The sequence below is a fragment of the Sycon ciliatum genome, chromosome 12, assembly GCF_964019385.1.
Source record: "Sycon ciliatum chromosome 12, ocSycCili1.1, whole genome shotgun sequence".
Classification (NCBI taxonomy): Eukaryota; Metazoa; Porifera; class Calcarea; order Leucosolenida; family Sycettidae; genus Sycon; species Sycon ciliatum.
Window position 1 is genome coordinate 600,945 of NC_088654.1, and position 22,006 is coordinate 622,950.

The 22,006-nt window shown below is 46.6% G+C and overlaps 1 protein-coding gene across 1 annotated transcript in view; it reads right to left on the reverse strand.

The window, feature by feature from the left end:
• The window catches only part of LOC135828787 (leucine-rich repeat-containing protein 15-like), a 220,229-nt gene that overhangs the window by 122,213 nt on the left and 76,010 nt on the right, over positions 1-22,006 (reverse strand). Inside the window, exon 8 of the mRNA XM_065341220.1 lies at positions 3,437-3,508. Coding sequence (XP_065197292.1) covers positions 3,437-3,508 — 72 coding nt within the window. The remainder of the gene's footprint in view (positions 1-3,436; positions 3,509-22,006) is intronic.

A 22,006-nucleotide genomic window follows, 5' to 3' on the forward strand; every position in this document is an offset into this window, starting at 1 on the left:
GAAGTTTGTCTGTGCAATGGAGACAACAAATGTTTTAGTTTTTCCTAGTGACGAGGAGGAATCAGACGAGGTATGCCAAGTAGCCATTGTACCTCAGCCGGATACCTTCAGTGTGTCCAGTATTTTGACATGAGCAGCAGGTAAGAGTGTGTCTTCAACAGAGTATAGTTTGTTGACTTTCAGTCATTCACATTTTCATTTCTCTTTGGGTTACATCTCACCAGATCTTTGCAAGGACTCGGACATGCAACACTACTGCCAACATGAGGTGGCAGTAGCTCAGCAACTCTGCTCACTGGACAAGCACCCTGCAAACGTGGAGCTATTCATAGTTAACTTTCGGCAGGCAATAATAAATTGTGAGCAGCAGCAGACGTTGTTTTTCAAGAACAAGGCCTTAGGAAAATTAAGGAGAGGAGAGTGCACGAATGTCTCAAATGTGTGGACTGATTTACTTCGCAATTCGTCAACCATTTTCCAAGAGCTAGACACCAGTTCTGCAAGTACAGGTAATGTCATCATCATACCGGTCATTTTCTGTTCCTATTGCGCTGTAGAGATTTATTGTACCAAATTGTACTTTGAAGTGTTTTTTTTTCATAGACAGTGCATGTTTGTGTGTGTGTGTGTGTGTGTGTGTGTGCGTGGATTGGTGTTTTGTACAGGTGTCAGAGTGTCCGGTGCACTATTTGCCCTTCTTCTTGATTTCACTATGAATAGGAAGCCTGCGTCAGCAGCCACAGCTCCGAGCAACCCTATGCACATGGAGGTTGCTCGCCGCACCATGGATCAAGCGGCTAACTCGGTTGTGAAGTACCACGGGGGGTGGTGCATAGTTGCAGTGCTTTGCTTTTGCTCAACACGCTAGGACTGCATAAGTACACACCAACATCCCAAAAACACAATGCATTGAAACCACTTGAAACCACTCCTGCTATATAATTTGTTTACTTTTTGGGTGAGGAGCAATTGGCGTTGGGCAGGCAGACTTCGCAGCCGCACCCAAGTCGTCGCTCTTCCTCTTCTGTCCACGGGTTCTGGGGGTTAAAAAAGCAACAAAGCAAGCAGGCCTGGCCTCATTCAGTGCTGAAAACAAGTGATCTTGAACATTATGTTCAAGTCTATACAAATAAATAAGTTTCAAAATTTTCGGAATGAGTTTTCCAAAGAGTTACACAATCTAACACGTTGAGATGAAGTAGAATGGTAGACAAATTAATAGGTATAGTTTCGAAATATCCCAACTTGGTGAGGTGTCCGAGTGGGTCCAAATGAGAAATTTTGGTTCGTGTTACACCTTGTCAAGATGAGAAAATTCCATCACGTTACTTACCTAGGATAGCGTCCTCCATATTCGTCACTTCCATCCATTTTGGGAAGTCGAGACTTGGCAGCAGTGTGGACGATGTACCAGAGTAGCTCCCAAAAAAGGCTCGAGCTGAAAAGAACAAGTGGCAGCTTGTCACGAAGGGATACGTCTGGTCTTCTCGTCACTATTTGAAGGTGTCTCAGCGCTGTCAAAAGAGCAAAAATTTGAATTTTCGCGCGGTTTGTATTTTTTTTGTGAGGCAAAGCTCGTAATCCCGGATGTGTGCCCGTGTCACCTCCCGGTATTGTACTACTCCCTGCTTGGAACGCTAGCACCCTGACTGTGCTGCAGGCTAATAAGCAGGGCCAAGCCCAGGAAGGGAAGAAACATGATTCTCATCTTGATTCATCGCACGGAGCTGTAGCGGGTTGAGCCATGGGGGTCCGAGAAACGTGTAAAGTAACACAGTTAGGTATAGAATGAAACAAAATTAATTCACCGCTGCCACCAATTTGTAGCGGGCTGAAGTCTCTCTTGGAGGCAAATACACACGGGTCTCAGTGAACACACTGTAACTGGCAATTGAAATGTACTGGCAACGAAATTAACTGTAAACGAAATTAACTGACTGGCTACTTAATTTTAAACTGACTGGCAACTAAATTAACTGACTGGCAACTAAATTAACTAACTGGCTATAAAAGAATCGTGAGCAGCAGCTTTGATACAAAGGCAGACTCCGTACGCTAATGTACGAGGATACGCTAATGTATGGGGATACAGTACGGAGATATGCTATACTCTAAACACTAAACGCTATACGCTTTGAAGTCACCAGCGTGTCAACACGACACGTACTTGTACGCGATCAGAAAAACCAAAAGAGAATCAGCTTGAAGACCAATTCACGCCTCCATTGTTGTTTTCTCAGAAATTTCGAGTCCAAGCTTAACAGTATAGTTTCACCCTCATTCCATGTTTACTTTTTTTACTACGTTACCAGTTTATTGGGGTCCTTTTGCACCCCAGGAATATATTGTTTGGTATTCTTGCAAACTCTCCATTTTATATAACTTTTGTGCTGTGTTACCTTCCCATAGACCAATGCTTTGACCAAACTGCATTTGTTGACAGCTCTGAAGTTTGCCGGGATAATTTGCAAGTTGCAAAACACCAGCCAAAACGATCCTGGGGTCCAAAAGGACCCCAATATACTGGGAGCATAGGAAAAAAGGCAACATGGAATGAGGGATAATGCCTGTAGGAGAACATTTTCTTGTAGGGCCTCATACGTCAGTGGATGTCATCCATGTATTCGGTGACCATGGAGATAAATACCAAAACTAACCTCTAACCCAAATTAATTATGTATCTCGGTTATGCCGTTTTCATTATGCAGAGCTCACGGACTTGTCAGTTTGAGCACTCCGGCAAGGTATGTTCGGGCCTGGTTTAAGTAGGGCTTTAAATGGGGCCTTGCAAAATATATTTTTCATTGCTATCAGGTTCGGCCTCATTTTAGCTGTTCTGCTCTGATAAATCCACAAAGGACAAAACAGGTCTGGAACAGGTCTGTCCGCAGATTGAGTATTTCGCTCCTGCTCTTGTAGCAGTTGAGCACTCTGGCAAGGTACGTTCTGGCCTGGATTAAATAGGGCCTTGAAAAAAAATATTTTTCATTGCCATCAGTTTTGGCCTTATTTCCTCTGTGCTGCGCTGATGAGTCCACAAAGGACGAAACAGGTCTTTCCGCAGATTGAGGATTTCGCTCCTGCTCTTCTAGCAGTTGAGCACTCTTGTGTGGGGCTGGCGTTTGTGTTAAGCAGAGCTAACAAACTTGTCAGTTTAAGCACTATGACAGGGAACGTTCGGCCTGGTTTAATTAAAATAGGATTTTGGAATTTTTTCATTGTCATCATATTTGGCCATATTTCCTCTGTGCTGCGCTCATGAGTCCACAAGAGATGAAACAGGTCTGTCCGCAGATTGAGTACTTATCTAGGGTATTGTGTTGTTGAGGAATACAAGAAATTTCCAGGAGATTTGATGCAGCAAAGTAAAAATATTTCAAAAATCCTACCCTGGGGACCCTTTGGACCCAACAACCCGGAATGACGGTTAACTTACAGTTCCGCAAGCTTTGGTAGGTTGGCAAATACATTTGTAGGAAGGCTTGCAAGTTGATTATGGTTCAGGCGTCTACAAAAGGAGAGGAGAAAAGAGGACTAAAAATATTTGCGAATATTTGGGTTCAGTGATGGCCGCTAACATACCAGGCGGTAAACCGGAATAGGAGGAATAGAACACAAGTCAAGTAATGAAAACAATTGCATGAAAGCAAAAATGTGATAAGAAAATTGGAACCCTACTCAAACACAGGAAAATTCAATGAAGCGAGCACTGTCATAGAATAAGTATGCCATACACTCTCAGTAGTATGACAGAAAAGAAACATGCTAAGAGAAATGACATAATGTACTTGTACCTAACAATATCACACTCCAGCACACCACAGGACGACGGGTCATTTGTTGGTGAGCCTGAGGCGGTGGCTGGTCTGGGTGAGGAAGATGGTGGATGGTTGGTCGCGCGAGTTGCGGAAGCTGTCTTGGTTTGCCAAGACGGAACCACATGCTGCCTATGCAGCACTAACCTATGGTTTACGGTGTAGGTGGGTGTACCTTTTCCGCACTGTGCCCCTCCCGGATGAGTGCGTCAAGAGCTTAGACAATATCATCGCTTTCAAGTTTCTCCCAGCACTGACGGGTCGTGGTGCCTTCACCGAGGAGGACTTACGCATGCTGAGACTGCCCACCCGGTTTGGTGGTCTGGAAATCCCGTCGTTCCAGAGGATGAGTCAGACGGAACTTGGCGCGTCAGTGAAAATGACAGAGGCTCAGGTTGCTGAACTAGTCAACCAGAACAACACATCCTGGGAAAGACGCCGGACTGAATGCATAAGGGAGGCTGCTTTTAACCCAAAAAGATGCACCGGCAAGCAGCGAGCTGCATCAAGTGAAAATGACTTCAAGCTGGTGGAGCAGGCTGCATCGCTTGATGGGGCTCGTCTACTTGGCCACCTGGCGTCCCGAGGGGTGTCCAGCTGGCTCAACCCACTGCCACTGCGGGACCATGGTTACCACCTCTCGAAAGGAGATTTCCATGATGCTTTTGCGCTGCGGTACGACTGGGCACTGGCGGATGTCCTGTTTACCTGCTCCTGTGGCCGTCCATTTAGTGCAGCCCATGCCATGAGCTGCCCGACTGGAAGATTCCCGACAATACGGCATAACGAAGTGCGAGACATCCTGGCTGATTTGCTGACTGAAGTGTGCGTGGATGTTGCTGTGGAGCCAGTGCTCGCGCCACTCTCTGGTGAGGTGTTTGTCGCGGCGTCTACGATTACAGCGGATGATGCCCGACCAGACATTCGCGCGAGGGGATGTGGACCCGGGCCCAGAACGCCTACATGGGCGTTCGAGTATTTCACCCTGATGCGCCTTCCTATGCTGCGTTTTGGCAGAGCACGAGCGCAGAAAGAAATCTGAGTTTGCTGAATGCATAATCAATGTGGATCGTGGTACATTCACTCCTCTCATTTCACCACGGCCGGTTGTTGTGTGCAAGAGTGCTCGCGTTTCATCAAGCGTTTGTGTGGTCTGCTTTACAGGGGAGAGAAAAAGAAGTATGCAGAGATGACGACATATGTATGCTGTCGCCTCGTCTTTGCATTATTACGGTCAGCTATTATGTGCATTCGCGGAGCTAGATCATCGTACCACCGACCAGTCAACGCACTGCATGAGTTGGCGGTGGCTGAGGGACGCCTGTGAGGAGCTGAGAGACAATGGCCATTTACATCACATTCGGATGTCTGGATTTTGTATTGTTCTTGTCTGAAGTTAGTTGCACTATGATTGGATTCGTTTCATGTTGGTTTTGGGCATTCCGCCTGGTTTTCTTCCGTAGTGTTGATTGTAGAGGTCGGCTTAGTGAAGTTCTTTTTCTTTCTTTTTCTTCATACAATTATTCTCTTCGAAACTCGGATGTTGAGCCATAAATAAATGTGGAAGAGAAAAAGACATATGGATACGAGTTAAGAGTAACTCTCCATCACTGTAACATGATACTATATACAGTCAGAAAGTGCAATAACTAGGCACAAAACTGACAGAGTACTGAAACATTCGACGTCCTGACACCTAGCTTTAACACATCTCCGTAGCGCTAACCGACAGCCTTCCAACATTCTTTGTTCCGTTGGGACTGTGGCTTTTGCTCGTTTTCGTTGCGCTTGCCTTCCCCTCTTTGGTCTTTTCCATAACCTTGAACCTTCCAAGTTGGAAGGCTGTCGGTTAGCGCTACGGAGATGTGTTAAAGCTAGGTGTCAGGACGTCGAATGTTTCAGTACTCTGTCAGTTTTGTGCCTAGTTATTGCACTTTCTGACTGTATATAGTATCATGTTACAGTGATGGAGAGTTACTCTTAACTCGTATCCATATGTCTTTTTCTCTTCCACAATTATTCTCTTCATTTGTGTTAACATCCTTCATCTTGGCAAATTGTCTTTTGATGCCCCTTAAAGAGGCTTTTGGTTACAGGAAACTACAATCTACCCTCCGCCATCGTCAAGGGCGCAAGGCATTATTATTATTATGACGACATATGTATGCTGTCGCCTCGTCTTTGCATTATTACGGTCAGCTATTATGTGCATTCGCGGAGCTAGATCATCGTACCGTATTATTATTATTATTATTATTATTATTGTAGAAGAGAAAAGGACATATGGATACGAGTTAAGAGTAACTCTCCATCACTGTAACATGATACTTTATACAGTCAGAAAGTGTGCTTTGTCAAATATCGTACTGGTCTCGTCATCGTCCAGTAACAATCGACATTCTTTGTTCCGTTGGGACTGTAGCTTTTGCTCGTTTTCGTTGCGCTTGCCTTCCCCTCTTTGGTCTTTCCATAACTCTGAACCTTCCAAGTTGGAAGGCTGTCGGTTAGCGCTACGGAGATGTGTTGAAGCTAGGTGTCAGGACGTCGAATGTTTCAGTACTCTGTCAGTTTTGTGCCTAGTTATTGCACTTTCTGACTGTATAAAGTATCATGTTACAGTGATGGAGAGTTACTCTTAACTCGTATCCATATGTCCTTTTCTCTTCTACATTTATTTATGGCTCAACATCCGAGTTTCATATTATTATTATTATTATTATTATTATTGACTGGTTTGAGGGAAAGAGACAAACGGGAAAAGTCTGAAGAAAAAATTGACTGTCACCACCAGGACTCGAACCAGGGACCCTCGCTTGTAGCCAGCGATGCTCTAACCACTGAGCTATGGTGTAGTCGTCATCCCAGCAGAGGCCGTTCAACATTTTCTTCAGACTTCGTAACTCACACTTCCTGTGAATCCACACAGGCGGGTGGGACGCAGCCCTCACTGTAACCCACACACTTCACGTACAAACTAGCACGCGGGGAGCCCCAAGTCATAAAATATTGACTGGTTTGAGGGAAAGAGACAAACGGGAAAAGTCTGAAGAAAAAATTGACTGTCACCACCAGGACTCGAACCAGGGACCCTCGCTTGTAGCCAGCGATGCTCTAACCACTGAGCTATGGTGTAGTCGTCATCCCAGCAGAGGCCGTTCAACATTTTCTTCAGACTTCGTAACTCACACTTCCTGTGAATCCACACAGGCGGGTGGGACGCAGCCCTCACTGTAACCCACACACTTCACGTACAAACTAGCACGCGGGGAGCCCCAAGTCATAAAATATTGACTGGTTTGAGGGAAAGAGACAAACGGGAAAAGTCTGAAGAAAAAATTGACTGTCACCACCAGGACTCGAACCAGGGACCCTCGCTTGTAGCCAGCGATGCTCTAACCACTGAGCTATGGTGTAGTCGTCATCCCAGCAGAGGCCGTTCAACATTTTCTTCAGACTTCGTAACTCACACTTCCTGTGAATCCACACAGGCGGGTGGGACGCAGCCCTCACTGTAACCCACACACTTCACGTACAAACTAGCACGCGGGGAGCCCCAAGTCATAAAATATTGACTGGTTTGAGGGAAAGAGACAAACGGGAAAAGTCTGAAGAAAAAATTGACTGTCACCACCAGGACTCGAACCAGGGACCCTCGCTTGTAGCCAGCGATGCTCTAACCACTGAGCTATGGTGTAGTCGTCATCCCAGCAGAGGCCGTTCAACATTTTCTTCAGACTTCGTAACTCACACTTCCTGTGAATCCACACAGGCGGGTGGGACGCAGCCCTCACTGTAACCCACACACTTCACGTACAAACTAGCACGCGGGGAGCCCCAAGTCATAAAATATTGACTGGTTTGAGGGAAAGAGACAAACGGGAAAAGTCTGAAGAAAAAATTGACTGTCACCACCAGGACTCGAACCAGGGACCCTCGCTTGTAGCCAGCGATGCTCTAACCACTGAGCTATGGTGTAGTCGTCATCCCAGCAGAGGCCGTTCAACATTTTCTTCAGACTTCGTAACTCACACTTCCTGTGAATCCACACAGGCGGGTGGGACGCAGCCCTCACTGTAACCCACACACTTCACGTACAAACTAGCACGCGGGGAGCCCCAAGTCATAAAATATTGACTGGTTTGAGGGAAAGAGACAAACGGGAAAAGTCTGAAGAAAAAATTGACTGTCACCACCAGGACTCGAACCAGGGACCCTCGCTTGTAGCCAGCGATGCTCTAACCACTGAGCTATGGTGTAGTCGTCATCCCAGCAGAGGCCGTTCAACATTTTCTTCAGACTTCGTAACTCACACTTCCTGTGAATCCACACAGGCGGGTGGGACGCAGCCCTCACTGTAACCCACACACTTCACGTACAAACTAGCACGCGGGGAGCCCCAAGTCATAAAATATTGACTGGTTTGAGGGAAAGAGACAAACGGGAAAAGTCTGAAGAAAAAATTGACTGTCACCACCAGGACTCGAACCAGGGACCCTCGCTTGTAGCCAGCGATGCTCTAACCACTGAGCTATGGTGTAGTCGTCATCCCAGCAGAGGCCGTTCAACATTTTCTTCAGACTTCGTAACTCACACTTCCTGTGAATCCACACAGGCGGGTGGGACGCAGCCCTCACTGTAACCCACACACTTCACGTACAAACTAGCACGCGGGGAGCCCCAAGTCATAAAATATTGACTGGTTTGAGGGAAAGAGACAAACGGGAAAAGTCTGAAGAAAAAATTGACTGCCACCACCAGGACTCGAACCAGGGACCCTCGCTTGTAGCCAGCGATGCTCTAACCACTGAGCTATGGTGTAGTCGTCATCCCAGCAGAGGCCGTTCAACATTTTCTTCAGACTTCGTAACTCACACTTCCTGTGAATCCACACAGGCGGGTGGGACGCAGCCCTCACTGTAACCCACACACTTCACGTACAAACTAGCACGCGGGGAGCCCCAAGTCATAAAATATTGACTGGTTTGAGGGAAAGAGACAAACGGGAAAAGTCTGAAGAAAAAAATTGACTGCCACCACCAGGACTCGAACCAGGGACCCTCGCTTGTAGCCAGCGATGCTCTAACCACTGAGCTATGGTGTAGTCGTCATCCCAGCAGAGGCCGTTCAACATTTTCTTCAGACTTCGTAACTCACACTTCCTGTGAATCCACACAGGCGGGTGGGACGCAGCCCTCACTGTAACCCACACACTTCACGTACAAACTAGCACGCGGGGAGCCCCAAGTCATAAAATATTGACTGGTTTGAGGGAAAGAGACAAACGGGAAAAGTCTGAAGAAAAAATTGACTGCCACCACCAGGACCCGAACCAGGGACCCTCGCTTGTAGCCAGCGATGCTCTAACCACTGAGCTATGGTGTAGTCGTCATCCCAGCAGAGGCCGTTCAACATTTTCTTCAGACTTCGTAACTCACACTTCCTGTGAATCCACACAGGCGGGTGGGACGCAGCCCTCACTGTAACCCACACACTTCACGTACAAACTAGCACGCGGGGAGCCCCAAGTCATAAAATATTGACTGGTTTGAGGGAAAGAGACAAACGGGAAAAGTCTGAAGAAAAAATTGACTGCCACCACCAGGACACGAACCAGATTATTATTATTATTACGAAGTAGTGGTTGCGCGAGCTCCGGTGTGGGGAGCAAACCTTTCTTCTTCTTCTTATTATTATTATTATTTTACAAGAAGTCGGAGGCGGATAATACTTTAATAACGAAGGTACATGTTGGGTCGTAAGTATCCACGCAAACACACATCCAGTCAAAATAAGGCACTTGTCAATGTATCCGAACGTTTTCGGTCCCTTCTCATCAAGGATTATACAGGGAATGGCTCAAGTTGGAAAGACTAAAACTTATATAGCGTAAAGATATGAGATAACAACACTCGTGACAAGGTGGAAAATTATCAAGTTCAGCACGACACAAAACTCGAAGGAAATAATAATAGTGACAAGAACATAGTGAGCAAATTAAGTTACATTGTTAACACCTCGACGAGGAGTAACACCAAACAATTGTAGCGACAACACATTTTCTTTCTGTACGCAAAGTTCAGGATCTAACTTACGGATATACAAAGCTTCTAATACAGCCAGATTCAACGCACATCTACCACGTGACAATATTGAGAACACATTATCACTGTACAACTCACGACATTTGGTACGGGCTGACAGATGTTGCTTGATGGACGAAGTGCGATTCTTAGCTCCGTTGGGTGTTGTCTCCTCCAATGTCCCGTCATCTCGCCTCTTCGCGGCATCACCACTATCCGTCTCTTTGCTTTTCCGCGGCCTTCCACGTTTTCTGACACTAGCCGTTGTGTGCGCGATGCCCATTGTCCTTTCAGCTACGTCTCCTCCATTGCGGATTTCTATTGATCTTCTTACTCCAACTTGTCCGGTGTTCGATATTGAGGTTCGTTTTCGCGGTCTACCACGTTTTCGAATATTGACTGTTGTTGTCACTTCCGTTGTCGTTGTACGTGCGTCACCACCAGTCCGTATTTTTACTTGGCTTCGCGTAAACCTTCCCGACGCAGACAGATCCTTTGTCAATTTCGGTGGTTTACGTGTCGGTCTTTCACCATCTTTCACGCTGTTCTCAGCTGGACCCTGCCCTACACACGCGGAGGAGGACGGGCATGCAGTCACACCTTCACAGGAAGAGGAAGATCCACCGATGGACTGGACAGCACATTTTGGAGGACGACCACAGCGAGGACGACACTCACGCGCATCAAGCGGAACAAAACTTAACGGCACATGTTGACGAATGCGCGCGCCCAGGTGCTGAAGGGTTCTACCTACATACTGATCTTCACATTGTCGGCATTGAAAGAAATAGATAATGTTACTTTTACTAAGGGTAGGTAGAACATCCTTCTTCACACCGAACGCACGCACTGTCCCAAATATGACGTACAGCTTGACGCATGGATAAGATGGACATACGATACCACGACCATCCTTCTCCACGCGCGCAGAACCGGCGCCAACCCAGGCTAAACGGAGCACCACTGGGCAAAGGTCAGGTCCAAAAGGTCAGGTCCAAAGCGCTAGTTTATCGTGCGCATAGAATATGTTCCCCTCATCTATTGCAGGACGAATACGACAGACTGACATCAATATTTACGAAAAACGGCTATCCAAAGGAATTTCTGGCCAAGCTTAACAACGAAAAACAGGCGACAGACAAGCCGACCCAATTTGGACCTGACCTTTGACCTTTGCAGCACACCACCCAACTTGGGTGGGTCAAAAATATCAAAGATAAGTTAAGAAGGGGGAAGCTTTGCGAAAACGAATTGTGCAAGCCGACAGTCAAACTCCTACAGTACTCCTCATGCATGACATTGTGATGGACTAGTTGACTACAAAACAAGTTGTTTCACACGACGTACGTTTCGCCGTATGGTTCGTGACGGCTCATCAGGTGTGCAATTTGAAACTCGGATGTTGAGCCATAAATAAATGTAGAAGAGAAAAGGACATATGGATACGAGTTAAGAGTAACTCTCCATCACTGTAACATGATACTATATACAGTCAGAAATTGTAGTTAGATCGCTTTGTCAAATATCGTACTGGTCTCGTCATCGTCCAGTAACAATCGACATTCTTTGTTCCGTTGGGACTGTAGCTTTTGCTCGTTTTCGTTGCGCTTGCCTTCCCCTCTTTGGTCTTTCCATAACCTTGAACCTTCCAAGTTGGAAGGCTGTCGGTTAGCGCTACGGAGATGTGTTGAAGCTAGGTGTCAGGACGTCGAATGTCTCAGTACTCTGTCAGTTTTGTGCCTAGTTGTTGCACTTTCTGACTGTATATAGTATCTAGTTACAGTGGTGGAGAGTTACTCTTAACTCGTTTCCATATGTCCTTCTCCTTTCTACTTTTATTATTGGCTAAATACCAGAGTTTCAAATTATTCAAATAACCTACGTGGAGATAATACTTTTAATATAGCTATAAATAGGATGAAGGCCGCAGACATCATGCAACTACGTTACTTGTTTGACATGTATTACTGTGTATTTTATAACAAAAATATTATTGAAAACCCGGAATCGATTTTCTCGTTCCTATCATCAGTGGGAAAAAACGGAACTAAGGATACAACCAAAGAAACTGAAGTTAAGTACTGTAAATAGAAAGGTGTTAGAAATAACATCAAGATACAAGTGTAATAAAACCACTAGAGGAAACGAAAAAAGGGTAACAAGATTACATAACCAAAGGCACTGAATCAGGCTTATGCAAACGAATACAAACAGCCTCAAGTACTTTCAACTGACTAGCGTACCGTGCACGACAAAGAACAGAAAAACTAAAATCATCATACACCTGCAGACACTTAGGGTGAGACAACAGATGAAGAAAAACGGCAGACTTCTTACGATCACAATCACCATCCGATTCCTCGTCTCCACCAACCAACCTGATCTTTGTAAGCAGAAGAAACATGTAGTTGCGTTAAGATTGTTTTCGTAGGTGCACAGCATGATTGTTTGTCTCACTACACAGTTCTAGCGTTGCAATTAGTTCCTCACCCCTGTTGCACTTAGCTCTCACTTTACTTCTATTGTCTCACCTTCCCTCATTCTATTTTAGCACTTTGTTTTGTTCTCGTAACACATTATTGAATGTATACGAGAGAGCTTGCAAGCTCAGGGCCCTGCGCTATGCTTTGTTGCCTAGCTCATCGTGCATGTTGTTAGAACTGATGGAAATGCTTTTTCCTTTGATTAGCTACATCATTGTATTGCAAAAACGTTTCAATGAGATACTGAAGTAACGTTTTTTTTTTTTTTTTTTTTCATTCTTCGGAAAACATTGAATTGAGACAAATACATCACGCCATGCTAGACTAATGACTATGTGGAAGGTAATACCGCAGTAATGAGAGTTCACATAATAATAGCAGCAATTCAGCGTCTTCTGCATAGCTATGGGACGGGCGCTGACTCTGCCGATCACGGGCGCTCTGGAGTCGACGGGATGTCTGTCCTGACGTTTCCTGGGACCGGCGCTGACTCTGCGGATCACGGGCGTTCTTCTTCTTATTATTATTATACTGAGGGCAACTAACATCCATTCTGATTGCATTTACTCGTCTCCCTACTTCGTATTTCTTTCCAGAAAATCTCCCCATACAGCAGGGAGTCGTTTACATAATATGACTCCCTGCTGACTCCCTGCTATACATCTTCATGACTGTATATACGTTATAATTATTATGCTATCGGCCTATATGCGATTCCCGGGCTGGTCGACAGGCGGCCCAGCCAGCCTGCTAGTGGAATCTCGGCCTCGCACACAAATCCACACAAAATGTTACTGCACTGAATGCATTCCCCCGATACACTTCGCATATATACTCATTCTCTTGATGGTACCGTACTATTGATGGTACGGGACAGGTACAGGATAGCACCAGGCATGTCGATGGCACAAACAAACAAAAATATTGTGGCCCGCTGTCTTTGCTGGTACGGTACAGTACGGGACAGATACGGGATAGCGCCAGGCGTGACACAAACAAACAAACAAACAAACAAACACCAAACGAGAGAGCTTGGAAGCTCAGGGCCCTGCGCTATGCTTTGTTGCCTAGCTCATCGTGCATGTTGTTAGAACTGATGGAAATGCTTTTTCCTTTGATTAGCTACATCATTGTATTGCAAAAACGTTTCAATGAGATACTGAAGTAACGTCTTCTGCATAGCTATGGGACCGGCGCTGACTCTGCCGATCACGAGCGTTCTGGAGTCGACGGGATGTCTGTAGTGACGTTTCCTGGGACCGGCGCTGACTCTGCCGATCACGGGCGTTCTTCTTCTTCTTATTATTATAATACTGACGGCAACTAACATCCATTCTGATTTTACTCGTCTCCCTACTTGGTATTTCTTTCCAGAAAATCTCCCCATATAGCAGGGAGTCGTTTACATAATAGGACTTCCTGCTATACATCTACATCTACATGGCTGTATATACGTTATAATTATTATGCTATCGGCCTACACGCGATTCCCGGGCTGGTCGACAGGCGGCCCAGCCAGCCTGCAAGTTGTCGGTCACTGATACCACGAAATTTGAAAGAAAAAGAAAAAAAGGCCCAACCCTGCCTGGCCAGCTATTTGGACTTACGGGGGTCGCCATGGCAAATAATAAGTAGTAAAAATGAGCTAGTGTGGCTGTGAAAACAGTCTATATGACAATATTCAGTCAGCCATAATGGATGCCTCCGCAGCGACCACAGCTGCAGATGACGGGACAGGAGCATGGGCAGAAAACATGGATCGGCTACCACGCACACACATTACACTGGCCCGTATTAGCGCTACGCTGAGACGACACCGGATGAACGCCATGATGAGGGAGTAGGACTCACCGGTCTTCTCTGCAAGCAACACAGCAATTCTCTTGTACATAGCTGACGCACACTTGCTCATGCCGCCAGTCGTAGAGAACACGGCCGGGACAAGCGAGGCATGCTCTACATCACGCAAGCGGGTGTAGGCTGCGGAGACGGAGGAGGAGCGAGCCAGCCTGCTAGTGGGATCTCGGCCTCGCACCCAAATCCACACAAAATGTTACTGCACTGAATGCATCAACGCGAGTGACCTGCTGCTCACGTCGAAATGTGGACATTACATAACTTTACAGTCTCCTATATCAATACGTATCCTGTTCGACGGCAAAAGAGGCTGCAGATTTAGTTTTTCTGCGCGTCGACGGGATGTCTGTCCTGACGTTTACTGGGACCGGCGCTGACTCTGCCGATCACGGCGTTCTGGACTCGACGGGATGTCTGTCCTGACGTTTCCTGGGACCGGCTTAGACTCTGCCGATCACGGGCGTTCTGGACTCAACGGGATGTCTCTTCCGACGTTTCCTGTGACCGGCACTGAATCGCTCGTTCACGCTTATTTTGGAGACGACGGGATCTCTCTTCCAAAGTATGTTTATGCTGACGCATCCTATCACCTAATCGGCGTCTATTCTAATTTAATTTCCTCCTCGTCTCCCTATTTCTTTCCAAATCCCACTCTACATCAGGGAGTCGTATGCATAATACGACGAATATTGGTACGGTACGGGACAGATACAGGAGCCTGCAAATATTGTGGACAGCTGTTATGTACAATCCTGTAGAGCCTTTGTAGTCACAGAGACGGGACAGATACGGGACAGATACGGGATATCGCCAGGCGTGACACAAACAAACAAACACACAAACAAACAAATACCAAATTAAAGCTGTGTGGACCCTGGCTAGCGCCAGACGTTACTGAAGTAACGTCTTCTGCATAGCTACGGGAATAAATTATTGATTTAGCATGGTTATTCTTTAGTCACGGCTTTCCACTGATGATTGTGACAAGAAAATCGATTTTGGTAAACCTTCATGACTTTGTTGTAGTGTGACGATGGCAGCAGAATTTGTTATTATAAAATTGTTGTCTCCGCGTCGATGATTTACATTATTATTATTATTATTATTATTTCCCTCAAACCAGTTAATATTATTATTATTATTATTATTATTGAATGTATATAAATTATTGATTTAGCATGGTTATTCTTTAGTCACGGCTTTCCACTGATGATTGTGACAAGAAAATCGATTTTGGTAAACCTTCATGACTTTGTTGTAGTGTGACGATGGCAGCAGAATTTGTTCTCTTTATAGCTATTATAAAATTGTTGTCTCCGCGTCGATGATTTACATTATTATTATGACGACTTTATTCCCAAAGCAGAAAAAGAAAGCTTGAAAGGAGGCATGAAGCACAGCACCGGGATCCATATGACCCAAGGGTGAAGCACCAATCAATGAAGATAAAAGAAAATCCTGAACCAAATTTTGATAAACTTCATGAGAGAAAAATTCAAGTATACCAACTTCGATAATCACATAAAATCACAGTCATGTATAACAGAACTACTCAAGTAGTAAACACCAAGCATGCTGCACATGGGACACTCCAAGCAAGACAAACTCAGACGAGATAAAACGGCATATGCAGAGAAAGACAATACATGACTGGGGGCATATGGCAGAAATTCACGCCTCTCGGCTCGTCACACAGCACATGATGCACCACAATCATAAAACACACAGACTGAGACACATCGAGACATTACGGGCAGGCTAACATAAGGTCAACCGACCGTTCCGACCATGCCACTCTCCCATCCATGACCAGTCACCGACCGCACAATTCTCAGGGTGCCCAGAATAGCACATTGCTGCAGCCGCTGGATCACGGACGCGTGGAGCCCAAGGCTTAAGATGTGGCTGCGGCTCGTTCCTGACACACCACCCAGAGCACCAATGATAACTGGAACAATAGTTATCTTTTTGTTCCAGATCCTCCTCAGCTCTGCTGCCAAGGGCAGGTATTTGCTGATCTTCTCCTGCACCTTCTCATTGACCCTGTGGTCCAATGGGACACTGACGTCCAAGAGCAGTGCCCGATCATCCAGAACCAGCACCAGGTCTGGTCTGTTCGCTTTTATTACTCGATCTGTGGGAATGGAAATCTCCCACATCAGCTTGCAACTGGCAGAACGTGTGACCTGCACCAGCTGCTTACTGCTGGGTAATCCATGCTGCTTACACAGCGCACGATGCAGGGCCTGGACCACAAAGTTATGCCGGGCAATGTATGCAGTCCGTGCCAGGGCTGGACAGCAGGCGATGATGTGGTCCATATTTTCTCCGGGTGCACCACATACACGACAGAGGTCCACGACATCATGCCTCTTGTGGATATGGCGCATATTGTTTCTCGTGGCAATCACCTGATCCTGGCAAGCAATGAGAAAGCCTTCCGTTTCAGGACGCATTGTCTGGGATCTGAAACAGGAAAACGAGAGCTGCATGTCCAGGATGCCATCAACACGCGCCCAATAGCGACCATGAAGAGGCATCGCTCGCATCGCTTATCGCTTATCGCTTATCGCTTATCGCATCGCTTATTATTATTATTATTTCCCTCAAACCAGTTAATATTATTATTATTATTATTGCAATGAAAAATATCAATTGTGCACTCATAATCATGTATAAACAATTAAAATGAAACAATTCCAGAACGTTTTCGTGTGACCATCATCAGTGGAACATCGTCACATAGTAAGAATCACTAAAACAACCAGTTATATAGCTAGAGAAAAGAAGCGTGAGAATGCAGCACAGCTAGCGGTTATGCATAACGCGTGTAGTGTGAACCTTTGCAGTGTATCTGAGAATGGTAGCAGTAGACCGCTAGCTGTGCTGCATTCTCACGCTTCTTTTCTCTAGCTATATAACTGGTTGTTTTAGTGATTCTTACTATGTGACGATGTTCCACTGATGATGGTCACACGAAAACGTTCTGGAATTGTTTCATTTTAATTGTTTATACATGATTATGAGTGCACAATTGATATTTTTCATTGCTATTTTACGACTGTTGTCTCCTCGTCGGTTATTATTATTATTATTATTATTGCAATTTCAAATTTGGACTTCACGGAGGATTTCAAAGTTTTTAGGAAAGTAGAGGCCACATGCCACGTACTGCTCTTTTCTCTCCGAAACTCAACTCTTGCAAGCCAGATTTGAAAGAAAGAAAAAAATCAGTCACACCACCGGGACTCGAACCAGGGACCTTGCTATTCACGAGCAATGTTCTAACCAACAGAGCTATAGTATGACTCTTATCCACAGTGATAGTAAATCTATCCTTCTTCGATCAATCCACATCTGGCTGGCATCATACTGGCAACTTACATCAATCAAGAGGGCCCTCGGCCATTCGCTTGATATTATGGGGAGGGCATCAAACTATGTCCACTGCTAGCAAATACAAATTGCAATTTCAAATTTGGACTTCACGGAGGATTAGAGTCATACTATAACTCAGTTGGTTAGAGCATTGCTCGCGAATAGCAAGGTCCCTGGTTCGAGCCCGGTGGTGTGACTGATGATTTTTCTTTTTTTCATATCTGGCTTGCAAGAGTTGAGTTTCGGAGAGAAAAGAGCAGTACGTGGCATGTGGCGTCTAATTTCCTAAAAACTTTGAAATCCTCCGTGAAGTCCAAATTTGAAATTGCAATTTGTATTTGCTCGCAGTGGACATATCTATGTTCTCTACGTTTCCCTCTCCTATCTACTAATCCCTTGCGCAGCAATACACCCTCCCAAAATCTCCAATGGAATCCTTCCCGCCCCATTCGCTATAACTTTAACTTCCGTAAAGCACCACCCCAAACTTGGGACCGTATAAACGAACATATCCAATCCTACGATTGGTCACCCCTCAGCGTTATGCCTGATGTCGATGTTGCTCTTGCGTATTTCGAGCATACACTCCAATACATCTTTGACCTGTACTTGCCGCATCACGCTCCCACGCACCGGCCTACGTCTCCCTCATCAGACACACCATGGATGACACAGGCTCTGCGCTCTGCTGTGAAACGGAAGCCCGACGCATTCAGTGTTTCCAGGAAGAACCCGACAGCGGATAACCTGGCGGCTTATCGACGCCAGGGTAACCTCGTGAAGGACTTATCTTGACATGATTTTGCTCTTACATACGCAGCATCAAGTCCACGCTCTCAAGTAATGACCACCCGTCTCTTTCTCAGTTCGTCAGGCGACTACGTAAGCCAACTTCCACCAGTGCTCCCATAACCTCAATGCAGAGACCGGACAGCAGTATTGCTCATGATACTAGGGACATTGCAAACTTGCTCTACGTGCATTTTACCACTGTCGCACCTAGTGACGACCCACAATGGTGTGTGCCATCTCTTGCGGAACACTCTGCATTTCTGTCCTCACTTGATTCCTTCCAGACCTCCCCATCCACAGTTAGGACCGTCATTAACAAGCTGAAAATCAATAAATCACCTGGTTTTGACGGTCTTCCCAATGAAGTTCTTAAACGTCTGGCACCTTCAATTTCGTCTCCTCTCGCCACCATCTTCACCATCTCCTTTGCAAGCGGCGTATACCCACTTGTTTGGAAGTTTGCTGTTGTCACTCCCATTTATAAGAATAAAGGTTCTCGTCAGCACACTACCAATTATCGCCCTATTTCACTGTACCAAAGTTTGTCGAAAGTATGTGAACGTGTTGTTTACAATATTCTGTATAAACATTTCTCACCCGCGCTTTCTCAGTACCAGTCTGACTTCTGTCGTGGGGACTCCACCTCGCTACAGCTGACCCGCATTGTCCAGGAGCTGTACACTCAGCGACACCAAAAGCGCCATCAAGGTCTCTGCTTCTTCGACTTGGTCAAAGCATTCGATTCGGTATGGCATAGAGGGCTGATCGCAAAACTACGATTGTGCTACCGTGTCACCCACCGCGCCAACAACTGGTTGTCGTCATAGCGGAGGATGCGAACCCAAGCCATGAAAGCAGGCGGCCTGATTTCGGAGGATCGTCCAGTAAATACAGGTGTACCACAAGGGTCTATTCTTGGCCCCCTGCTATTCTTGATGTACGTGAATGATTTGCCATCCGTTACTCCTGGCCTCTCGCTTTATGCAGATGACACCGCCCTTCACTGCTCAGCCTCCACCGAGCACGCACTAACAGTATCGCTCCAGCAGGGCATCGATGACGTGGTAAACTGGATGAAGATCTGGAAGCTACAGCCCAATGTCCAGAGGACAAAAGTGTTGTATATTTCTGCACGTCCCCCATCTGCACCGTTGACGTTTCCGAACTGCACCCAGGCCCTGGAAGTTGTAACATCTCACAGGCACCTGGGAATCGTTCTTGACTCGAAGCTATCGTGGTCCGAACATGCTGACCATATTTGCCTTAAGCATCCAGAATGTTAGGGACTCTGAAGCCTCACTGCCGTTATCTGCCTCACCGACTGTAGATCTCTGTTTTTCTCTTTGTATATTTGTCCGATCTTCGACTACTGTGACGTAGCGTGGTGTGGGTTATCAACCACGATATCAGACAAGCTCGAAGTTTGCCAACGAAAATTATTAAAAATGCTATTTTGCTTGCCCCGTGATTTCTCCTCTGCACAACTCTATGTTCTTGCTCATGTTTGCCCCTTTTTATTCGACGCAGTCTCCACAGCAACATGCTAATTCAAAAGATAAAACTCGAGAAAGTACCAAGGCATCTCTTTCCCTATGACTGGTTTGTGCAGAGCCGTTCAACAACGGCACAAGTCTCGCTACCTGCAGCTCGCACTGTTCAGTTTACAAAATCCCCTTTGTTTCATTCCTATTCTGACTGGCTTAAGCTATCAAGCCTCGCCCACCACTGGCACAGCAGGCCTCAGTTTCGCCAAGTTGTTTGTACTGAGTTGCGTTTTCCTGCAGCACTCACGCATGCTTAGCTAAACAATGTATTTTCCGGCTGTCTCGCTTAATTGGCTGAGCTTTGTTTTCCCCCTGTTCCTTTCTTTCCACTGTTTTCTTGTTTCTTTTGTACTTTTACCATGGCTGGTTATCGCCCTCATCTCTGGGGTTGCTCCCCACATTAGCAATGAGTGCACATGCTATGAGATTGAGTTTAACAATAATAAAATTTTAACGTTTGATGCGCTCCCCATAATATCAAGCGAATGGCCGAGGGCCGTCTTGATTGGTGTGTCGGTTGGCGCTTCACCAACCGACACATGCCCACAACCCGATCCAATACACAGTCATTCTGAAACTGTTGGCTACCAATGGCTCCACCAAGATACCGCACACTACCAGTCTGGATTCTAATGCCCGTTCCGGCGAAAGCCTCCTGTGCCTCAGCCAGAAGATGCGGTCATACAAGCAGCACAGTTTTCTTGGCATTGGGGTAGTACCCGTACTGAGGGCCGGCCTCCCCAATGGCAGACCAATACCAACGCAGTGGTTGTATCTTGTCGGCAGCCGCATCATCATCTGCGTACCATATTGAGCTGTTGACTCCGATGCTGAACCAAGCTGTGCAGCAGGAGGAACGGTGGCCAATGCGTAAAACGCCATTGCCAGAGGGTCCCCCTGGCAAGTTCCCTCACGCGAATACAATACCTCTCCACCATCGAGGTAAAGTGGTATGTCGGCCTGGTATGTATTTACAAACACTCGACCAGCTGCAGGGCAAACCTTTGGTATGTTGTTGATTGCGGCTGCACGGTTCAACGCATTCAACGCATTTGAAGCGTCAACAAGGAGAATGGCAGTGTCCTCATCTCGCTCGTACAGGCCAGAGAGGGCTTGGACAGCAACCTCACAGGCGGAGGGTACGCCGACACACAGCTGCCGTGGGACAGTGACGGCCGCAACGTCATGCTCGATCACGGCCATGATCACCTTCCGACCACTCTCCGGAAAACCTCACCGATCGCTATCGGTCTTACGTCAGGTTGCTTGTCAAGCGGTATTAGTCAACCGGCAAGGAAAGCTCGGAGATGAGATGGGTCAATCTCCTCCACGCACAAACACCTGGCCATGTGGGCAAGGGATGTGCAGAGTGCCTTCGACGCCGCACCGTACATGGAAGCCATCCGCCGCCAAGCCTCCGAATCCAGTGCCGAAGGGCCAGCAGCACCCTTCATCGCCATGATGGTAGTTCGTACCTTTGTTAATGTTATGGCCTCATAAAGCACGTTATCCGGTGGAGGCGGACCGTCATGCAGCAGAACGCTTGGCTCAGAGGGAACAGGATCAGGATGCCAACTCGGTAGCCACTGGCACACAGCGCACGTACGCCCCAGCCTGGCATGCATTCCTGGAGTTCATGGGTTGCGTGCGCCGCGACATACATCACCAAGACCAGAACAATGTCCTGCTGTTCACTGCTGCAATGTCTCACTCAGTCAGCGCCAGCACTCTGAGAGTCTACCTAGCCGCGGTCAAATACCACCTCCTCCGCATGGGAGGTCCTGTCGGGGTTACATCCTCAAGCCGCATCACAGCCCTGCTCAAGGGCTTAGAGAGGGAGAGAGCGTCGCCTCCCAGGCATCCATCGGCACGAAACCAGCACCAAGCGATCACCGTTCACCAGCTGGAGGCTCTCCACCAGTTCTTGGATCTGTCCTTGTACTCAGCAGACAGACTACAGCTATGGGCTGCCCTGACGATAGCCTTCCATTGCCTGCTATGTGTGAGTGAGTACATGTCGCTGTCACCGCACGGTCCCGGCGGCCTCAAGACTTAGA